The 21429-nt window shown below is 42.6% G+C and overlaps 1 protein-coding gene across 4 annotated transcripts; it reads right to left on the bottom strand.

Moving 5' to 3' along the window:
• Nucleotides 1-214: 214 nt before the first annotated feature.
• LOC105227039 (baculoviral IAP repeat-containing protein 6) lies at nucleotides 215-21014 on the bottom strand. 4 transcript variants are annotated; one of them, XM_049449701.1, is made up of 42 exons: nucleotides 20659-21014; nucleotides 19831-20144; nucleotides 18705-19761; nucleotides 17868-18650; nucleotides 16809-17808; nucleotides 16519-16751; nucleotides 16224-16445; nucleotides 15772-15945; nucleotides 15214-15628; nucleotides 14886-15146; nucleotides 14650-14816; nucleotides 14343-14575; nucleotides 14173-14278; nucleotides 13698-13820; nucleotides 12739-13637; nucleotides 12284-12517; nucleotides 12000-12211; nucleotides 11655-11938; nucleotides 11412-11590; nucleotides 11115-11348; nucleotides 10891-11040; nucleotides 10718-10832; nucleotides 10593-10661; nucleotides 10101-10531; nucleotides 9676-10035; nucleotides 9340-9607; nucleotides 9046-9266; nucleotides 8694-8811; nucleotides 8419-8631; nucleotides 8162-8343; nucleotides 7584-8098; nucleotides 7067-7515; nucleotides 5524-7002; nucleotides 4263-4565; nucleotides 4023-4201; nucleotides 3530-3962; nucleotides 3249-3463; nucleotides 2983-3177; nucleotides 2561-2925; nucleotides 1998-2484; nucleotides 1446-1874; nucleotides 215-1384 (listed from the first exon to the last, which is right to left on the bottom strand). In XM_049449701.1, the coding sequence occupies exons 1-42, from the start codon at nucleotides 20843-20845 to the stop codon at nucleotides 506-508; spliced, it is 15372 nt and encodes a 5123-aa protein (XP_049305658.1). In that variant the 5' UTR covers nucleotides 20846-21014; the 3' UTR covers nucleotides 215-505. The 4 variants fall into 4 exon arrangements, with proteins under 4 accessions (XP_049305658.1, XP_049305656.1, XP_049305657.1 ...); XM_049449699.1 differs by having other exon boundaries at nucleotides 12739-13820; XM_049449700.1 differs by having other exon boundaries at nucleotides 4263-4532; nucleotides 12739-13820.
• Between the last annotated feature and the right edge of the window lie 415 nt (nucleotides 21015-21429).

The raw sequence follows: 21429 nt of genomic DNA, 5'->3' as shown, positions 1-21429 counted from the left end.
CTTGTTTGAGAAGGTCCAATGCATCCAACGTATAGTCCAACCTTGGCATTATTATCTGTTTCTGTCCATTGCGAATGATTTTGTTGATGTAAACTTCGCCTCGCGAAAATTGAATATTTTCTAAAAAAAAAACCGTGAAGGCCCGTAAGGAGAGCGAATCGAACAGTCGGTGATTTGTACCTTTGACAATAAAATATATTTAAGCATTGGGTGGTTGCGTTTCAATAAGATTTGAATACAGTTTATTTAAAGTAAAAGACACAATTCATTTGTTTGCAACAAATTGATAAAATCGTACAATTGTATATAAACAAAAGATTTCTGTTTTATTTGATTTTATAAAAATGATTTAATAAAATTAATAAGAGTAGAATTAATTGGATAACACACACACATACTTAAAATTGATTTGAAATAAAGCACATACAAGAGGCGTCGCTGCCCAAAACTACAAGTACGAACCATCCATCAACTGACTACCGTCATATATATATATTTATCAAGTCTATTCCATGAAATCACCCAGATTGGAATTCTCAAATTGTGAGTCGTCAGCGTAAAAAAGCGATTGCACCAGATCGGCATTGTAGTTGTACTCGCTGGCATCGATCTGAATGTCCTCATCAGCATCTTCAGTAGCAATTGGTGCTGTTGCCGCCTCAACGGTGCTCACCTTGGCGGTTACAGGAGCTGGAACTGGCGGCTGTGGTGGCATTACCATTGTCGCATCATTCATACTATCGAAATCATTGCTAACCTCAACCGGCATACTCTGACGCAACAGCGTTGTCAGGCCCAGTGTTGTAGTGGATGCAGATGGCGATATGCCCTCCGGCGTTTGGCTTGGAATACTCTGCCAGTCGGCGTTGACCACCGAAGTATTTGTTGTTGCCGGCATTTGTATAGCAACTGTATTGCTACTATTGCTACCACTACTGCTAGCCGGAGTTGGTGTGGTGGGGCTATCACTGCTACTATTCACATTTACGTTCTTGTCTTCGCTCTCTTGGCCACTGTTATCGGCGTTGTCGTTACCACCCGATTTAATACCGATCGCAGGTGTAACTGTCGTGGACGCGGTTGTTGATGCTGTTGTGGTCGTAGCCTTGTTGTTGGTGGCATTTGCAGCGCTGGTGGTTTCAGTCATTGCTGGCAGATTGACATTTGGATTGAACGGTGTGTCGAGATCTTCCAAACCCTCTGGCACTTTAAGCTTGGCGAGCTCTTCGCGCAAATGTCGGTACTGGCGACGCAGGACCATCGAATTAAATGATATGGTGCGACTGTTGCGTTCACTGTATTGCGGTTTGCTTAGCTCCTCAATCCAATTCTCAATTTGCGCGCAGATCTCATTGCGTTTGAGCCAAAAGTGCGTGTGGATCACCTGTAACGAGTCAGTTGTAATTACCACCAAGTAAAAAGAAATAAAAATAAAATATAGTTACATCTTTGAAACAAGGACTGGGATTACGTATTTGTTCCAGCATCGCCCAACGAACGCACGCCTGGTATATGTTGCTGTTGTATTCGCGCGAAGAATGTGTGCCACTGGGCGTACCGCGGCTACGCTCAAAGCCAGGTTCATTGAAATACGGCTCCGGGACTAAAATTAACGACTGAATGGACACAAGTACTTGCAGGAAACTAGATGTTTGCGCATTCCATTTCTCTTCAGGTCGGCCGTGCCAGGTGTTGAGTACGGATAAGCAAACCTTGCCGTCATTATATAAATTGGGATTGAAACGCACCGAATGACGGCCTGTTGTTTCCAAATTTATCATCATCGGGAGGTTGGGGTAATCGGGCGGGAAGAAGACGTCAAATTCAAAACAACCATTCGCATATGGCGTGTCTGCCGGCCCAGTAATCAATACCTGTAGCGAAAAGAAGAATCAATATATTTGTTACATTTGGAAATTTCGAAAATGCTTGTTATACTCTAATCAAAAAAGAGATTTTTAGCATTGCGGCACATTCAACTTAATTTTCGTACTCACTTTCATAATATCCAGTCTATCGGTATCACAGCGTACAAAGACGGAGCTACTGTATGACAACGGTAAGCTGGTGGAAAGCGTCACCGCCTCTTGTGCCAAACGCTTCACACGCGACGGATGATAACGATCGCCCGCCATGCGCACCATCTTCTCAAAATGATGCGAAATGACGAAACGAAAGCCGTTATTCTCCGCCTCGACAATCATCTCCGCAGTGTCGAATTGCAGCTTCTTCATCACCTCCAAATAACGCTGTTCGACTGACTTACTCTGCGGTACGCGCTCAATGTTACCACTACCACTACCACCCGCCTCCCGATCGAGGCGCTGCTGATTGGCGAGCGCATCTGCATTGGTTGTCTTTTGCACCAGCACGGTCGTCTCTTGGATATCGGGTATAAGTAAAGCAAGCCCCTCGTCGTCGCCATCATCAATGTTGACGGTCACCTGTTGCGTCTGGCCCTTTATGTTGGACTTTTTATTAACCCTACAAACAAACAAGTGAAAATGTTCAAAATTACAGTTTGCTGTGTGTTTGTATTAAAATATAACGGAATATTTACTTTAGACGTTTTGCGTATGTGTCGACACAAGTCTTCATATTTAAGAGCAGCTCAACAATCGCAGGCGAGCTTTCGCTTTTATTCGGCGACGGCTGCAGCAGTGAAACTAATTCTGGCGAGAGCGACAGTGCTCTCAGCAATTGTAAGATGGCGCGATATAGAGGAATGTGTCTGGTTATATCCAGTACGGAATCATTACGCAAGTAGGAACTTAATGCCGGAATGAGACACGACTGTTGGAGTAACACCATAAATAAGGATGGCAATTCACCGGCAACCTCAGTAATTTCATGATACGACATGATTTCGTCCGACTGTAAAGCAGCGGGGATTTTGTCGCCGGGATTTATATAACTCGAGAGTACCTGGGTAAATCGAATATGTCAGCAATATTCCTAAGATTGTTCGACATTAATACGTACTTGCAATAAAACTGTTACGTGCTCCTCTTCACTCTTCTGCCGCAGCAACGCCTGTTCCACATTCCACGACTGCGTCGTTGAGCCCGTACCAAATCCAGTGCCCTTGGCCCAGTACATATGCCCCTTGTCGTCAGATGTGCCCAAAGAGTCGTCGACATTGTTACTTGACGAAGTTCGAATGCCGCTGGTAGAAGACTGTTTTTTGGACAAGAATCACAATAACTTTAGAATACAACAAATACTAAACAGCACTCAGCATATTTTACCTCATTTTGCGGGCTGACGATTTGATAATTTTGGGATTGGTGGGTAAATACACCCAGACAATTCAAAACTAAATGCATTGCACCCACCTCGATGACCATACGCCGTAACAGCATTCCGTCGTCGGTGGTCAGAGGTGAGTTGTCCAGCAGTTGGCGGAATACCTCAAACGGTAATGTTGGAAGCGAGGGTGCCACGGACAAGCTGTAAATGTCATCTGAAGCAAAACATTTAAAAACATAAATTATTGACTTCCTTTACGATATAGACTAGCTTCACTTACTTCCTTCGCCGTCGCCAGTAACTCCCAGCACCAACCGCAGCAGACATTGAGCACGCACTTTATCGCGCAGCAGCACATCTGAATAAGGTGGCAAGCGCAGAAAGAGACCAAAAGCTGCAAGGGAATGTTGCGGCACCGATGTGATTGTGGTGTGTTTGGATGTGGGTTCGGTGATTGGATCCTCCAGATCTTCGTATATTTCATCGTTTGGCTCGAGTTTGACCCAGTCAGTCATAGGTGGGCTCTTCTCCTTCTCCGGCAATGTGGTAGGTGTTTTACGGCCGGCACTGTCCGGATATACTGTGGGCAAATACTGGGCGAGCAGCGACAAACCGCCGCGACTGGAGAAACGTTGCAATGGCGATGGCAGCGGCTCAATGTCCGAAGCCTTAAGCACAGAGTCCTCTTTTGTTTCGACTGGCTTGGAAGGTATCTGAAATGTTGAAAATGTGAATAACTTTCAAAATAAAAATGGCGTCACAAAAGCGCTTACCAGATTCAGTGTGATGCAAGGGGTTGACAACGAATGGCCCTTGCTATGTAAGGCGGCAAGTATTTGCGATATAGTGGTATCACTGGTGATCACAATTTCCGGACAATCTGGATGCACCAGTTGCGAGCAATTCGCAATAATCGAGCCAGGCGTCAGAAAGTCTTCAATACTGAAGAATTCTACAAATATTAAAAGTGTTAAACTTTTTGGTAAAACGAAAAGATTTTTTATAAAAATTACTTGGAAAGTTCGGGAACAGGTCTTTGTTTTCCTTGCTTGCCGCCACCTGATTTTTCACATCTTTAATGCGCTTGTCCTTCGCTGTGACCCCGGCGGCCACGCTCAAGAACTCCATGCCATTCTCCAAACCATTGAAATTGAACGGAATGCTATCATAAACATCGTTTTTCGACTTCTCATTATCGTGCTTAGCTCCAAGCTCGCCACTGTTGTTGGTTGCCAAGTTTATGGTGCCACTCATTGGGGCATTGTTCTCCCCTGGACGCGTTTCTGCTTGCATTGAGGAAAATAGAATACTGTAGACTACAACACGCAAACATGTGAATGGTGCGAAGTGTGAGTAACAACAAATAAAAGCAAAACACGAAAATAAAATAAAATAAAAAAGAAATGTATGAGTGACAGCTACAATGAGAAATTAACAAAATGAGTCAACTAACTACGGTTTTATTTGAATAGATATAGTTTGAAAAAAAAAATCAACAACCGCGTGTAAAATTAGTCATTGAATACGAAAATTCCCAGAATTTTGTTCTGGCATGTACTTTTCGAATTATTATTGTTGTTGCTGTAGCGGGTACCTAATCCCCATTAGGATGCTAAGGATTAGCTAAGTTGACGTCAACGTCATTCAACGGAAGAATCAAGTAATGTGCAGTTTCGACGGGGTCGGACTAAAGAGAGAGGGTTGTCAGATGAGTAGGGTTGGTGGGACATGCAAAGAGGTGGCCAGTGTCATGCGGAGACTCATTGCACGCAGGACATATGTGCATTGAATATGTCGGCGACTAATCTGGATAAGTAGGAGTTGCACAAGCTACAGTATCCAGAACGAAGCTGCGCAAAAGTCACTCTCATTTCTCGCAGCAATTCGAGCTCTTTGTATGCAATGGAAAGGGAGTCCGTGAAGGTATTGATGGCTCCACTGTGAATGACAGCCTACTCCGTTCTGCCGTTCCCAGGACAGTTGGGTCTACGTAACCGGAACGGACCAGGATTTTTTTATCCGGCCAAGGATTGTCAACTCAGCAGAATTCTATTGCTACAACAACAACAACAACATAATGACGGAGGAAACAAATTGCGGATTTTTTTTTTTTTTGGACTCAGCGACCAAACTTACAGGGCACTTGAAATGTATATTTGAGAAAACTCAAAGTCTAAATTAAAAATTAGCGTGTAATAGCTTGTCTAATTGGTTATGCAAATAAAAGCTCATGAATATGATATTGATTGAGTTCGAATGAAGAATCCGACTTACCAGAAACACAGTTTTGCAGTATCTCCTGACATTTGGTGTTCGCACTGACACCAAAGAGCAGATGGTGTGCATTCACGCGCTTAGATGGATGATGATTAACCAAAGACATGGATACGCTACTATTGGCGGCGTTGTTCGCTGTGGCCGCCACAGACAAAGTCGAGGAATCGCGCTTCTGTAACGGCTGTTTACTGCGAACCGACACCAGAATGCGTTCATTCTCCAACAGCAACTGCAGCACGATTTGTCGCGTGAAACCAGTGATGGTGGTTTTGCCACCGAGTGAACCCTGCATCGGCCTACGAATTACGGCAATCAGCAAAGTGGTCAGTGTATCTTGATTTTTCGGATGACAAGCGCTAACACGCGAGAAGAAATTGATGGTGGCACGTTCCATGCGTATAAATGCCTGTTGCATCGGTTCCTCACCGGCGTACTCCATGGGACGATAATTACATAGCAGCTCTAGCAACGGTTTCCAAAAGATGGCACCTTGCTGCGTGCCAAGCCAATCACGCATATGACCCTCGGCACAGCACTCGGAGAAGAAGTCCAATACCTTCGGTACGTGTGCACAGTTAAGTAGCGGCACAACTACCTCATTCATGGCTGCAGCGCTCTCATCTACGCATTCTGCTTTATCGGCATCTGTTAGGCAGGCGCTTGAAGTGCTCGATAATTGTGTAGTCGTCGACGAACTTGATGTAGAAGCGCTGCTATTTGTGGCGGCTGACGCTGAGGTGCTCGCCACTGATTGCGGCACGGACCGTTTCACCTCCGGCAACAAAGCGCTGCAATATTCATACAAGGCGTAGGCCAATAACTTAGGCAGACCCGAGTCCACCAACTGATAAACGGCGGATGGCGATTGACAGGCCATAGCTAATGTGCCCAAGTAAGCCGGCCGTTGTAATAATGTTGTTAGATTGGCTGCAGCAACACTGGCGAACCATGCACTACCACTTTGACCTTTGTTATCATCGGTCAAACCGCCTCTTATGCCACTATCGAGCACGTTTGCTTGTGCGCCCGCCGTAGCCACGCTTGTGCTTGAACCGCTGCTGGTATCCATTTCATTTGTTTGCTGCACCTTCACATTCAGTTTGGTGATCAGTTGGTTGAACAGTTCCGGCTTGATGCAACATAGCGAGCATAGCAAAGAGTCAAAGGCCACTTTTAGCGGTTCCTCATTCTCCAATGTGTCTATCCAGTGCATACAGGCGTCAAAGAGATCGGTGGTGATTAGTTCTTGTAAATTCGGCACATGGTTTTCCGCATGCACTGACCACAGTATCGAAGCCACGCACTTAACAAAGCCGCTTTGTGGATTATTACAGCGCAATGTGCGATTGCTGAAGTTTTGACGCAGCTTTACGATCCACTCGAGGAGCACGTGTATCTTGTCCACCATATAATCATCCCTTGTTGTGGCCAGCTCATAAAGTAGATTGCAGATGCTCTCATTTGAAAGCTTATATGCTGAAACAAAACAAAAAGAGAGTGAAAAAGTAATACAAGTATGAAATATGTATGTGCAACTTACTTTGTGGCGCTGTGCCCCAGAGCAATATGCGTATTATGGATAGGCACAAGTTGCGATTGTAGGCACCCAGTTTCAATAAGACAGTGTGCAGATTCTCTAATGCGGCGTTTGGTATCATTGGCATGATGTTCATTAGTGAACAGCAAGCCTCCAGGAAGCCTGGGAAGGCGGCCGAAGCGCCAATCACATCGGCAGCCAACTTTTCATCGTAAATAATTGCGGGTGCCTTAAAACAGCGCGCCAGTATGCGCATCCAGCCGACGCTCGTCTTAGCGAATGTGTCCTCATCGTTGTTTTGGTCGAAATTAAAGACACCACTACCGGCTACGCCGACACCAACACCGCTACTGCCACTCGCACCGCTGCCCAACGAGTTGGAATTGAATGCAAATATCGTATTGCCCAAAATGGCAATTTGTGAGAGGCCAATGTTGGAGCTGTCTTTCGGCCTGCCGCAAACAAAAGAAAATTTATATTAGAATTGAAAAAATTGCTACAAATAAACACGCTGGCACACCTATACAAGCGTAGTACCACACTGGTAGCGATTTCCGGCTTAGCCAACTTCAGACGTATGCAAGTCATACCCGTGGTTGTGAGCGGTGGGCCCACTGGAATCGGACCCAAACCGTAATCACGTGATATCTCCAAAGCCACCGCGAACGGACACGATGCCAATGTGGGGGCGTGTGGCTGCAGTTGTACCTCCTTCAACAGTATAGCTGTTGGCAGTGTAATGGTCAAATCGACGTGCGATTCGTTTGGATAAAACATATAGCTCCAAGCAGGTGTGCGTGGACGCCTGTGCGATGCCACCGGATTCATTATTAAGATGTCGGCTGAGTGTGCGGTGTCATGCTCGGCGGATATGGTACAAAACGGCGCGAAGTTTATAAGGCCATCCTGGAAATGGCGCTGACTCTGTGCAGCACTGGAGGATGAGGATGTCTTCTTTCCGTTGCCATTCACGCAAGCATGGGAATGCAGTTTGAGTTTAGTGTTTTTAGTCATATGTTGCATGATCAGCGAAATCTTAAAAAAAAAAATTAATTTATAACAAATTATTTTGACAAATATGGGTTGAGGCGTGCATACCAATCCCGGCTGCATGTTTATTAGAATCTTATTCAATCGCACCAAATTTTGGCAAATGATTTTGATGCCACCCAATTGCGTGAATATTTGCACAGCCACTGATACCTCCAGCACCTTCGAAATATACCACAAAAATGGCTCTGACAACTGCAAACGAGGCAAAGCATTGCGCTGTATTGTGCCTGTAAATGAAGTGCGAGGAAAACATTTAAAGATTTTACATTGCTGACATTGTCACAAAGAGGTCAGCTGCTTACTGGTTTCTAAGTATTGGCAAATCGACGCCACAATGAGACGTGGATTCGATGCTTTGTCATACAAAGTAATGAGTAGATTGAAAACGGCATCAGCGGTGCTTTGTGGCTCGTCTAGCAAAAAGTTAGAGGACGAAGCCACTATGGTGAACGATGAGCTGGAGCAATGTGACAGTGAACCCAACAAACGCTTCATTGTGGGGAAGTGGCGCAGTACTGTTGGGAATAGAGACAATATAAGTTACGAAATTATATTGATTGATGGTATTGATACGCACCAGTATCGGCTATACAAGGCGTCTTCGGTCGGTGGCCTTCTATATTTAACTGCTCCGCCTTGGTTTCGTCAGTTTGGCTTTCATTAGATAATTCTTCCTCTTCTGGTATAGGCACCTCCTAAAAATAAAAAAGCAATGTGAAAAAAAAAACTTTCGAAAAATGTCATCTGATCAAATATGACTCGGATTGGTCCATTTAAACTGTGCGCGAAAAAAGAATTGAGACAAACCGTCAATATGGCATACTACATCAACGTTTTAAGGTGTCTACGAGCAGCAATAGTGAAAGTGGTGTTTTTTTGTTGCCAGTCCTGGTCAAAATTGATCAGCTGGCATATTGATTTTGACTTACACTAGGCTGTCTAGGCAGTTCGGTCTCCGCCAGCGATGACGACAATTTCAGTAAACTAATTATGAGCGAGTTATCAGAGAGCGTGGTATTCTGCTTGGTGCTCTCCGAGCCCAGTACATTGGCAAAGAGATTGCTAAACGTACTCGTGGCATTATTGCAATCAGTTGAGCGTTGACATTGTAGCTTATCGCCGTTAGAGATATTGTTAAACACCAAGAACGCTGTAGGATAAATGTAGAAATAAATAGTAAAATCAAACGTCTTTGAGCGACTTTTAGGGCCAACTAAACTTACAAACACTTTCGATAATGTTTAGCGCCACACTCAAGTCGGGTTTGTCAGTTGGTATTAAGAGTAAGTCCCGCACCAACTGGCTTTGAGCATCAATTGGACCCTGCTGATTGGCGATGGCGCCACCTGGCTGCACCAACTGCAAAATTACATGCAATAAAGTATCCTTCAGCTTACGACGATTCGAAACAACTGTCAGGGCACTGCTTTCGCTCTTCTTGTGCAGCCACATCAACAGCTCATGCAAGTTCTTACAAATTGTTGGACCGGCCTGTAAGTAAAACCGAACAACAAAGTATTTAAAGCACGCGCATTGCAGGCTGCAAAGTGTAGACTTACACAACGGTTTGTAATGATCGACGAACTCATGCCATAACCGGAGAAGAAACGTAAAAGCATCTTCTCGAAATTCTCATCGTTAACGATCACTTCATTGATGCGTGTCGAATCGGTGTCGTCATCGCCCAGCGCCTGTGAATTACACGCCAAAAACAAGCACTGGAAACCGAGGCACCAAGTGCGCAACTTAATGTCGTTATGCCAAGCCAAGGCGAGCAGCAGCCCCTGCACGGCATGCGCACCGAACGGTATCTTCGGTATGTCGCTCTGAGTGATGCCCGAATTGTAGGGTTTGTCCGACAATTCACCATTCAAAGTCAGCCACATTTGCAACACTTGTTCCAGGTGTACCCATGTATCCTGCGCAAAACAAAAAATGTACATTTTAACAAAACTTTAAGAAAAATAACAAACAAGTTACGCACTTGCAAATGTAAGTGGGCAAAAATGCAATCAAAAACATTTTTAAACATCTTATAAGTGTTTTCGCCGCAACTGTACTCCGGACTAGACCAGATGTCCGTAATATACTCCGGCCAAACAGTCGCCTCAGGCGGAGTGGTAATAAATTCATTGGCCAATATTTGCGGCAAGGACGAGTACATATCCAACGAGGAGACCATTGTCAGGCGGCGCAGCTGAATTTCCACATTAATGTCAAGACCAACGTCCAGGCGTGCGTCCATGGCACTGGATATTGATTTGCAGAAATAGTTGAATGTGTTCTTATTGATGGCATTGCTGTCCTTCTTGGTCACCGTTTTCGAACGTTCGATAATATCAATGTCGTTCAAAATGTCATCCAATTCGGTGTCTTCGCATTCGATTAACGAAGGCAAGTAGGAATATTTGACGCCTAATCGGAAATAATATCATGAAATATAATTTAAACATATTTTTTAATCTCAGCTACACACCATCAGAATACTGTATATCATTGCCAACGGATTGCAGTTGCGAGTTTACGGCCTGTGACAAGTAATTTGCTGAAAAAATACAAAATATACAATGTAAATGAATATAAAATCTTCTTCTTCCTTACAATAGTCAGAGAACAGATCTTTCGTTTCCTGGACACCCTCCATCGGACGCACACCTTCCGCATTGGCGCTCACATTGTCATTGTCTTTGAATTGCTTATCGGCATCGAGTAGATCCTGCAACCAAACATGAGTGAGTGTAAGTAAAGGACGAGTTCAAATTGTACTTCTTTACCTGTAGCAAACAGGTGATCGCATGCACAGCCCAGGGCTGTTGCTGATCGTTCCACACCGCTTGGCGAATGAGTTGCTCCAATTGCGTGGTTGTAATTATTTTTGACAACTGCACTGCCGGACGGCAAGCAGACACTAGGCGCGCAATGACCTGCAGACGTAAAAGCACATAACGGTAATTAATGGTAGACTCATACACAATCAAATACCGCAAGGCCTACATACCTTGCATGTGAGGAGAAATTGATCCATATTGCAGGTAAAATCCATTTCCAGCAATAATGCAATCAAACCACGAATCACGATCAATATGTTATTCAAACGTATGGTCTTTAGCCCCTTGTCGAAGTTATTTTCAGGTTCCTGATTGGTTTCCTTGGTGGTCTTTGGCGTTATATTTGTCTTGCTGGTTTTGCTCGGTTTCGGTTTGCCTGTCATTTCCATGAAAATGCCTGGATGCTGTGTATAAATGATAAAGCATGTTATATGTACTAGACTTATGCAAAAAAATATTTCAATTACCTCATTCTGAATCATGAAAATCTTTTTGCCCCAATCCGTATAGGGCTGCACGCTGTATTTGTTTTGTTGCACAATGCGTTTCTTGATGTAACGTAACTGTTTCCCAGATGTATTTGTGGTTTGCGAGCGAGTCTTGGTGAAATCGGTTTCACAGCTCATGAAGTCCCAGCGACTCGAGGCTAATTGGCATAAAGCACAACAAATTATAGAGTTAATCGAATTTATAGAATTATTGACACATACATTTATCTTTGCGTTCGTTGCTGTCATCCAAGCACACCGATAGAAATAGCAACAGCCACGTGATCAGTTGCAGATCCGATTTCGACCACAGGCCACCAGAGCTGCCACCACCGCTGTCATCCGTGTCATCAATGCGCGTGGCCGTCGCTTGGCTTTCTTGATATCTGGGCGAAATGGGTGCCAGAAGCTTGGCCAATGTCTTCAATACTGCGTCGATGACTATCGAACGACAAGTGCCCATTGCGATGCTACGTCTTCCCAAGTAGGTCAGCAAGAAGAAAATGCTACAACAAGAAATCATAGTTGAACAACAACAACACATTATCTAACGCTAATATTGTTTACCGGTCTTGGGGAAAGATTTTACTGTTCTGCGAAGAGAACAAATTGCAGAAGATGTCCGCCAAGAAATCGCCCCACCAACTCTGGAAGCAGCACATGCGCACCAGCAGCGAACATGTGGCCAGTTGGATGTGTGCATCGCCATACACCACCAACGAATTGAACAGCATATTTGCCACATCCATTGTGAACAGCTGGTGAACTGGCAAAATATTCTGTGAGTAAAAATTATATAATTAGCAAAATTTCATATTATTTTAAAATTGAAAAATAATAAACAACTGTACCTTTATGCCATATTCTATGGAAAAATGCAGCAAAATCTCCACTAAACTTTGACCCAGAACACGAAGTTTGTCACGTGATGCCAACTGTAAGACATTTCGTAAATTCGCATGCTCCAATGAGCCGGCGGCACCTTGAGCCATAACAGCACCGAAGGGCACTGGGTGCAGCGAATTCTCCAAACGTCCAATGACATTGCGTATAATATTGATTTGATGTTGCAATAGAATACATTCCTAAAGAAGGCAACGAAAATTAATGCACCGCGAAATAAAAGAAAATCATAAAAAAACATGCATTTCATGAAAGTCGGGTTTAAGAGACGGGAACGGATCCGGTTTTTCATCCAACCAAGGACTGTCAACTCGGCAGCATTCCTCAAAATTACTTGCGGAATGTTGTCTGCCGCTACAACAACAACCACATTCACTGCATGATTAAAATGTTTGAGACTCACCTCATATATGGTGACTACTTTGCTGTTGTCCACGGTATTAGCGTCCTCTTCGCGCTGCTTGTGGATGAATGCTTGCATATGAGCCACATTCGACATCTCACAGTTGAGAATGGGTGTCAGCAGCTCGATTAACTTACAACTAGCCAAACTATAACGGCAATGCACATCCTCGTACAGCGACGTCAGCGCCTTTATCTGTGCTTGTATATTTTGTGCGGGTTGCTTCATGAAACGCAGCAGCGAATCGCCGTAGCCGTCGTGTTCCAAAACAACGGCGTGTCCATAAAACGAACCAATTGGAATTTTGCATTTCGTAGCCGACATACCGATGCGTCCAATTATGGTGATTTTCATGTAGCGACAAATCGGTGGTGGTTGCAGATCGCTGAGTACCAAGGTTTTGGTGCTGATATCAGAGGCGACCACTAAGCGCACGCTGTCGGCCTCCTCATCAAAACACCAAATGTCTATGTGCAGTGACGCGAGCTCGTCGCAAGCGGGTATAACCAAATCGGTCAGCAAAATGGGTGAGCCGAAGTCCAAGACCACAAAACGACGTGCGCCGGAATGCATACGATCAATAACGACCATTTGTTTTGGTGGTGGCGCCAGCAGCTTATGCCAAGCAAAGACATTTGTTGCATTGGCATTCGAGTTGTCACTGCCAATGGCCGGTGCTTCAGCATTAGCTGTTGAAGTTTTGTCTTTGTGCTGCGTTTGCTTTTTCGGCTGTTGCTGTTCGGCTACAGATGGCGTTTGCGGTGACGAATATTCTGTGTTGTTAAGATGTTGTAGCTGTTGTTGTAATTGTTCTTCTTGCTGCGTAGCTTCGTAGATGATTTGTGTAGCCATTGTTATAGCCTTAGCGCTGGCTTCGTTAATTTTCGGATCGGAATTGGCTAGAAGACTTGGATTTGAGAGCATTGTATCGCTATTGGCATAGTTGCTGTTGTTATTACCAGCTGAAGTGGCTTGCAAGTTCTCATCGCAATACTCAATGTACTTGCAAATGGCTTTGAATTTTGGCAAAAGCGGCATACACTTTTTGATTTTGTCATCGATGATGCTGGCTGGATTGAAATCTAGGATGGAAGGGAGAAAGAAATGATATTAAAATAGTGATTGCTTAATGCTTTCGCAGCAGCTCAAGGTACGAAAACAAAGTTTCTCCTATGTCGAAACCACCGATATTGAACCATTATAGGGTGGTTCTTGTATGGAATTTTTTTATTGAAGAATAAATCTCAACGAAATTTGGTAAAGATTTTTGCTCAAGGTAAGGCTACAATCTACGAACATATTGTTCGGATCATATCGCTGCTATAAAACCGACAAACAACAAAAATACGTTCTTTTATGACAACCTTTTTTACTTGTGAAGGGCTTTATAGCTTCGGTGCAAACGTTTGTTATCGTTTTCTTTAATTAACTTACTACATATTCCGTTTGGCTTCAGCACTTCTGCGACTACATCATTTTCGGATTTCTTAGCGTTGACTATCTTCATATGTTTATCAACATTGTATACCAGATCATTGACCTAAAAAGGACAACAAAAAAAGTTAACTTGATATTTCATATATTATCAAGCGAATTTTGCCTACATTGTAGCTTTCTTGTTCCTTGGGCATGTCTACCATGGGTGCGACAATCAATTCCTCCATATTGATATTGGATGCACTGCTTGCCGATACAGTGTCCATATTATCGATACGTGTTGCCTCCGACGTCGATGCGCAAGTGTAGTGTAATTGCTCAACCTCCAATAAGCCGCGCAGCTGATTACTAACACTCTTGCATTTGATCAAATGCGGAAATGTACGAAAATCCACACCATCTACGTATAGATATTAATACATTAAGCACAATTTAAAACATATATTCAATATATATATGTTCCGAAGCACTTACCAATAGAGCAGAGCTTTTTAATATCTAAGCCGGCGGCTTGCATTAGACCTGCATTCGAACGAATCATATTCATTAGCGAAGAGGGCAGTACTACGTTACTTTTATTTACATTTGGCAAGTCGTAATCGAATATTTCAGGCTCGAAGGGAAAGCCATAGAGACCAAATCTTAAAAAAAAAAGAAAAGAAAAACATGTAAACAACAAACGGCTTGGCACATTTTAAGCATGTCTATACCTTGTACTGAGCAAAGAGCAGTAGGGATCCCAACGCACATCGATTTCCTTTGCAATTTCAGTCAGCAATTTAACACACAACTCGGATATACCGTTGTGCGATTCTAGTGTCGAAGTGGCACAAGCGAGCATGGCATACCAACGCACAACGCTCGCGAACTTGGCGCGCGGCAACTCGTTGAATGTGTTCGCTACGGCGTCCTTTATGGCAACATCAAGGGTGGAATGTGACTGCACCTCAACCGGCAGACTGCATATGCCGCTGAAAGTTGAAAAAATACATTATATAATTTATATGTTCAACTTAATTTGTTCGTCGGTTAACTTACTCAGTTAATATTAGTATCAATTTGACGCATTTGTGTGCCATTGTGCGATTGCTGTGTATAATGCAGTTGCGCAGCATATTTTCCAGATACTTTTCCGACAGGCAGATACATTCGAATTGTTGAGCCATTAAATCTGTATTTGTAGAAGCTGTATTTTTATTAATTTGCCCCTTGATGCGTTCGGATTTTGGTGAACGGAAACGGTTTAAGCGTATGAAGCATATCCACGTAAGGATATCCAAAGCCAGATTTTTCTCCAGCGTTGCTGAATTGGGATTGCTCGCTATTTTGAACAGATTCTCAAGTAGAATATTACTCTCAAGCATTGCTATTCTTTGCACACGCTCATTGGGAATGCGATTTTGACTTTTCACGCCGCGCACATTGATAGAAATCTCATGCAACCAATCACAACCTGCAAAAAAATGTAGGTTTAAGTTAAATAATTTTTATATATACTTTATGCTAGTATTGCAATAGAAGAGTAAGCATGCTAATAGTTAGAAATAAAGCTTTGCATATTCCCATTCTATCTATACAGAACTAATAATTGCATACCAATGTAAAAATCAAAACGTGACTTTGATGAGCTTGACGGAAACGAACTGGTGTTGGTGTTGGTGGCGGATGCATTTGAGCTTGCGGTATTATTTGTCATAAAGTTATGTGCTGTGCTGCCGCCAAATGATGATGATAACGGTAAACGCATTATTGCACCTTTACGTACAGGCACTGCGCTCGTTTGAACGAATTTGCAAGCGTGAATTGTAGCGATGGGCGTGATGCAGGAAGATGGACAAGTGAAGCAATGGGCGATGACATCGGATGATAGTGAGAGCATGTCACGTTATTGATTTAATGAGAGTTAATGATATGATGGAAGCATGAATTAGTAAAGAAATATGAAAAAAAAAAAATAAAAATCGAAATTGTTAGACAGCAAATCTACAGGATACAACTGATATATCTATATGAAACTTCAGAAATTTTACTTGTAGCTAACTACTTGCCTCGCGTCTTGCTTTGGCCCTCCTTTGACGGATCTGACATGGTTTTAATGTGTAACAGAAAGTTGCGCGTGCGCGTTTTAAACAGTTTCGGTGATGTCAGTGTAACTGTGCCGCCTTGGTCGCACAGATCAATGCACGAGGACAACTCAATGGGACCCGCAAGTATTTCAGCATTATGTGTTTGTAGATATTCTTCACTCAGGACAGGATTCTCATTGTTGCCTAACAATAAAATGGGCACAAATAAGTAGTCAGTGATAAAATATACAAAATGCTTGTATTTAATGCCGCTTACCATCATAACTGTTAAAAGTCAAATCTATGTTGTCATCCATAGCGGATTGCTTATAATTTAGGTGCGGACCTTTCATGCGATAGCCGAAACCGCTGGTGTTCTGTTTTAGTAATGTGACTTGAATTGCGGCCGGATTATGGCACTGTTGGTATAGTGAGAACTTCAAATCAATATGTCCTAAGTTCACCGGCTGGACGAGGTTAAGTTCAATAATATGCTCATCCCAAGTGGTGCTAAAGGAGAAAACATTCAAATATATACGATTTCTAAAAATTTTGAGCTCAACTCACGCGTCGTTATGCAAGCGCCACGTTTTCGTGAATTGTGTATCGTCACCATGGCGCAAATGTTGTGGCTGCTTTCGCTGTTTCTGTGCCTGCACTAGATCGTTCCAGCAACTCGGCACTTCGGCAGTATATAAGGCCAGCACATCATCGAACTGTGTGAGTTCGTAGAGAGTTCGTAAATCATCAAGCGAAAATTCGCTAGTTTTGTATGCCAACAAATTGGAAGAGGAAGCTGCATTAATAGAAGACGTTGACGGTGACGGCGACGATTGTGACAAACTATTATTATTTAGTCCCCCATTTAAGCCAGAGCTACTGCTCGAACCTTGGCCGCTGCAATCTATTTTAATATTACTGGCAGTCAATAACGATTCAATGCCAAAATATTGGTTGTCTTCAGTTAAGTGCTCTACTCCGGTTGACACTGAACTCGTTAATGTGTGTACAGTTGGCGCCACGTTTCTGCTTAAGCCATCTGGAACGGTCACGGATGCTTTGGACAATGCAATATTGCTATTTCCCGCGTCATTATTAGGGAAGTCATTTTCGCTTTGTCTTTGGGGGTACGTTGATGTCAATGTTGCTTTGCAGTCGTCTTCCATTTCGAGCATTTCGTCACCAGACTCATTCTCTGCGTCATTTAAGGAATAAAATATTAGCGACCCACTACGTGTGCAGCCACATAAACGATCCAGACTGCGACAATATGCAACCGAAACGAAATGTTCGCCTTCCTCCTCAACGACTGTTATAGGTTGAAAGTCCGTTAAGGAGTAAATCTCCATGCTACCATCAGCACATACGACACAAAGCGCACCCGAATCTGTGTTGAAACTATTTTGATCATCTGAGGATTGAAAACTTGGTAAAATACACAATTGTTGTGGACACTTTGTTCGACTAAAAGTGACTGCCAAAGTATATTCATTGGAAATGGTCGAATCTGCATAATCGAAAAGTAAAAGCTGAGCAGCTACCGCTTCCGAATTGAAATCCGCATGATCTGAAAAAATTACATATAAAAACAACAAATCAATTTACTTCAAAATAATTCCGTCATACCTTCCATTCGTTCATCGTCTAAATCCATGTCCACTGTTGCCATAATTATCTTACTTGACGTTTCATTAGGCGCTTTTGTTTTTACTAATTTCACCAGCAACTGATTGCATTTGCCATTTACTGGCAGAATCTCACCAATTTCGATGACTTCGCGACGGCCATTAGCGGCGCCTCCTCCAGCACTACTGCACGCTTCGCTGTCCGATACCAGCGCATTCATTCTTCGCACACTTGTACAACTTTCAACGACACAATCAATATCTTCGCTCACAGTTAGCTTTTGAACAATTGTACTACCATTGCTATTGTTGTTGTTGCTACTTTTGTGTCCATTGTTATTATTGGTATTATTTTGCTGTGCTGCTAGTGTAGCAGCCAATAACTTCTCTTTGAAATAGCTTGGATCCATTTCAATTTCATTGGCATTCAAAGATACATCACTGCCGACTCCTACTCCGACACCGATTTCATTACCGCTTCCCGCATCATGGCTTTTTCCCAAAAATTGTGAAATTATATAGCTTTGTGATAAGTCCATTTTCATAAGTTCATCCTCCAACAAATCGTTGAAATCTGCTTTCAGACTCTCAACCTTATCGCCCACAACACAATCACCTTTCTTCAAAGCAATTAACTCCGATACAAATCCGTTGCTGTCGAAGCCATCCGCATATTTTTCAAAATCTGAAGAAAGTGATTTGTTATCATCGTCACGCTGATCGTATTTGTCACTCAGTTTCTCGCTGTTGGTGCCATCGCCACCACCTCCACCATTATCAGCGACTAGTGAAAGAAATTTGTTATTATTTTAGTAAATTTATACAATTTTTTTCTTACCTCCAATCAATTGCGACTTCTGATTTGTGCCAGCATTGCCGTTGCTATTAATGCTTGCCTTACCGCTTCCAGATCCAGCACCAGTGTTACTATTTCCAGTATTTTCTTGAATACGATCACTCTCAACAATATTTAGCACCACCATGCGAAGTAAATATTCGCCGGTGTTTTGTCGGATGCTCATACCCAATACGATTTTGGAGCCAACTACACCTGCGCGTAGAGTAGACGTGGAGGAACATTGCACTATGCCACTAGCGGTCACATTACCACCTGCAACCCCACCGCAACCTGCATTCCCTCCCCCACCTGTTTGATTTGCAGTCATTGCATTAATTTTGCATTGCGCACGAGCATTTGGCAGAACACATATTGCAGTGACACGTGCCCACTTATACCCTTCATCACAGATATCCTTCATTAAACTAGCAATATTGAATGAATGCATCTTCTTCAGATGTCGCTCGATACTCCAGATAGTAATCTCCCCAGTCTGAGTGCAACTTGTGCATAATACGTTGGCATAATCGCTGTTTGAGATGACATCGAAACCAAGTCCCGGTGCTGACACAGCGGGATTGGTTGCATATGTCACAGATAATGGAACATTTTGTGTATACTCGCCCTTGACGAACGGACACATCGGAGAATGGCGTTCATGTTCACTCCACGGTTCGTCGGTTTTCTCCCAACAAACTAGGCAAACGCTGCAGGTGAAGCACATGGCTCGATCCTCGCCAGATGATGATGGCTGGTGATAGAAGCCGGCTTGTGCCATTTGATCGGGTAAAGCCCACTTGTAGTCCATATGTGGCCATTTTTCAAATGTTTGTCTGCGTACAGCTTCAGAATGCATTAGCACGCGCTGAAAGTTACTTCCATGCCAACTTAAATCCGGTATTCGAGATCCGGAAAGTAGATCAGTTAGTCGTTCATTTATAGCCGAAGCTATTGCCAAGGCGGGAATGTGACGCTCTAATCGCTTCAACATAATAACTACATTATTTGCAACCAATTTTAAGCTTGAATACGATACTTCCAAACATATTGTGTTCCACTGCAAAAAAATTTCAATCAGTTTATTTAAACAGAAATTAATCAAAGCTTTTTATGTTTCTCGTCTTACCCTCTGAGCTTTGATACCCTTCTTAGCATTTGCTTGTGCATTTTTTATTTTTTCCAATAGTTCATTACTGACGTCACTGGGGCATTCCAAGCCTTCTTGTTCGAGATCTTTGAGACACGTCTGAAAAATTATCGCTTCTGATAGAAGCAATTCTAATTTGATAAGATCATCATTTTGCAAAATAGGTGGTTGAAGAATTGTATCCAATAGCAAAACACCATTGTAGTCACCACGAAAACCTAAATTCTGTCCATCCCAAAGGAGTATTTTCTCCTGCAGGGGCATGTATTTTCCTCGTACGTTTCCATCGATGGCTGAAAAAATAAACGCAGTTACTAGTAAAAATACTATCAAAAAATTAAAAAAAAAAAACTTTAAAAAATTAAATAGTGATGAACGACATTCATATATTCATACATATATATATATATATATGTATTTACAAAATAATTAACTATATTTCTGTTTTTTATTAATTACTAAAGTGTGTTCAATATTTATAGGAACGTAATTTCCGTTAGTAGTAATCATAAACAATCATTTTATTGAACTTCTAACGGGTAACGGATAATCAGAAACTAAACCTTAATTTGAGTCGTTATTGCAGCAGCTGTCGAAATGACTTCAAAACGGAAAAGTCCCTCCCCATTCTAACTGCGCACTAACACTGCGGCATGTTTTTATTCGTGTGCAATATTTAGCCCCTGCCCTCCTCTACTTTTTACTTCTATTCAGGTAACAACAGCACCTTCAGACATCTCCAGACACAAATTCAATATCACTTTCCTGCGCAACTAAGTGAACAAATCCACCCATTGTTATGCTTACCATTTCCGCCTAAATTATAAGTCTGTAAAATAACTCCTGAATGTACATCGAGAATTTTCACTTGATTACTGGAGTCGAAGACAAGAATTACATTCAAGTGTGGATGGTAGGCGATATTACGCGATTCCTCGACATTACCCACGTCCAAATAACCATCCTGTTTTAATACACGTTGCTCCGCGGCCATAATTTCATCGAATATATATTCCCGATTGCGGATACTCTCGATTTTGACAACAATTTCACAAGTTTTAGAAACTTTTCCTGTTGAAAATTACTTTTTTACAATATTTTCTCGTTTTCTGCACTTCGTCGTCTTTTCTCATTAATTTCCGCCATCGAGTGAGAAACGAGAACGAGGAACTGTCATCGTGTGAAAAATAAATTAATTCAAAGTTGCCAAGCTTATTTACTTTTCACACAAATCATTTATAAAAAAGTAAATGTTCCATTCAATTTTCTGACTACTCATTTTATGTCTTCTTCTCAATTAATAAAATAGCCAATAAAGGTGATGTGTTTTCTGAATTATTATTTAAGATATTGATTTCCAATATTTCGAAACTTTGTTCTATACACAAACAGATCAAGTCATGCCGGCAACTTGAAATGCTTCTGCCCTTGATAAAACTGTAGAATAGAATAGAATATTAATTGAGGTTCTGCACCGCGACCTAGGGTCTATTGTGCCCTCCCCTACATCACATGACCTCCCAGAGCCCCAGCAGCCTGAACAGTTCCAGTAGTTTGCGGGCGCCAGTGAGGTGATGT

This window comes from Bactrocera dorsalis, chromosome 2, assembly GCF_023373825.1.
Source record: "Bactrocera dorsalis isolate Fly_Bdor chromosome 2, ASM2337382v1, whole genome shotgun sequence".
Lineage (NCBI taxonomy): Eukaryota > Metazoa > Arthropoda > Insecta > Diptera > Tephritidae > Bactrocera > Bactrocera dorsalis.
Note: the sequence above shows the minus strand (reverse complement) of the source record. Positions and strands in the feature narration are given on the sequence as shown.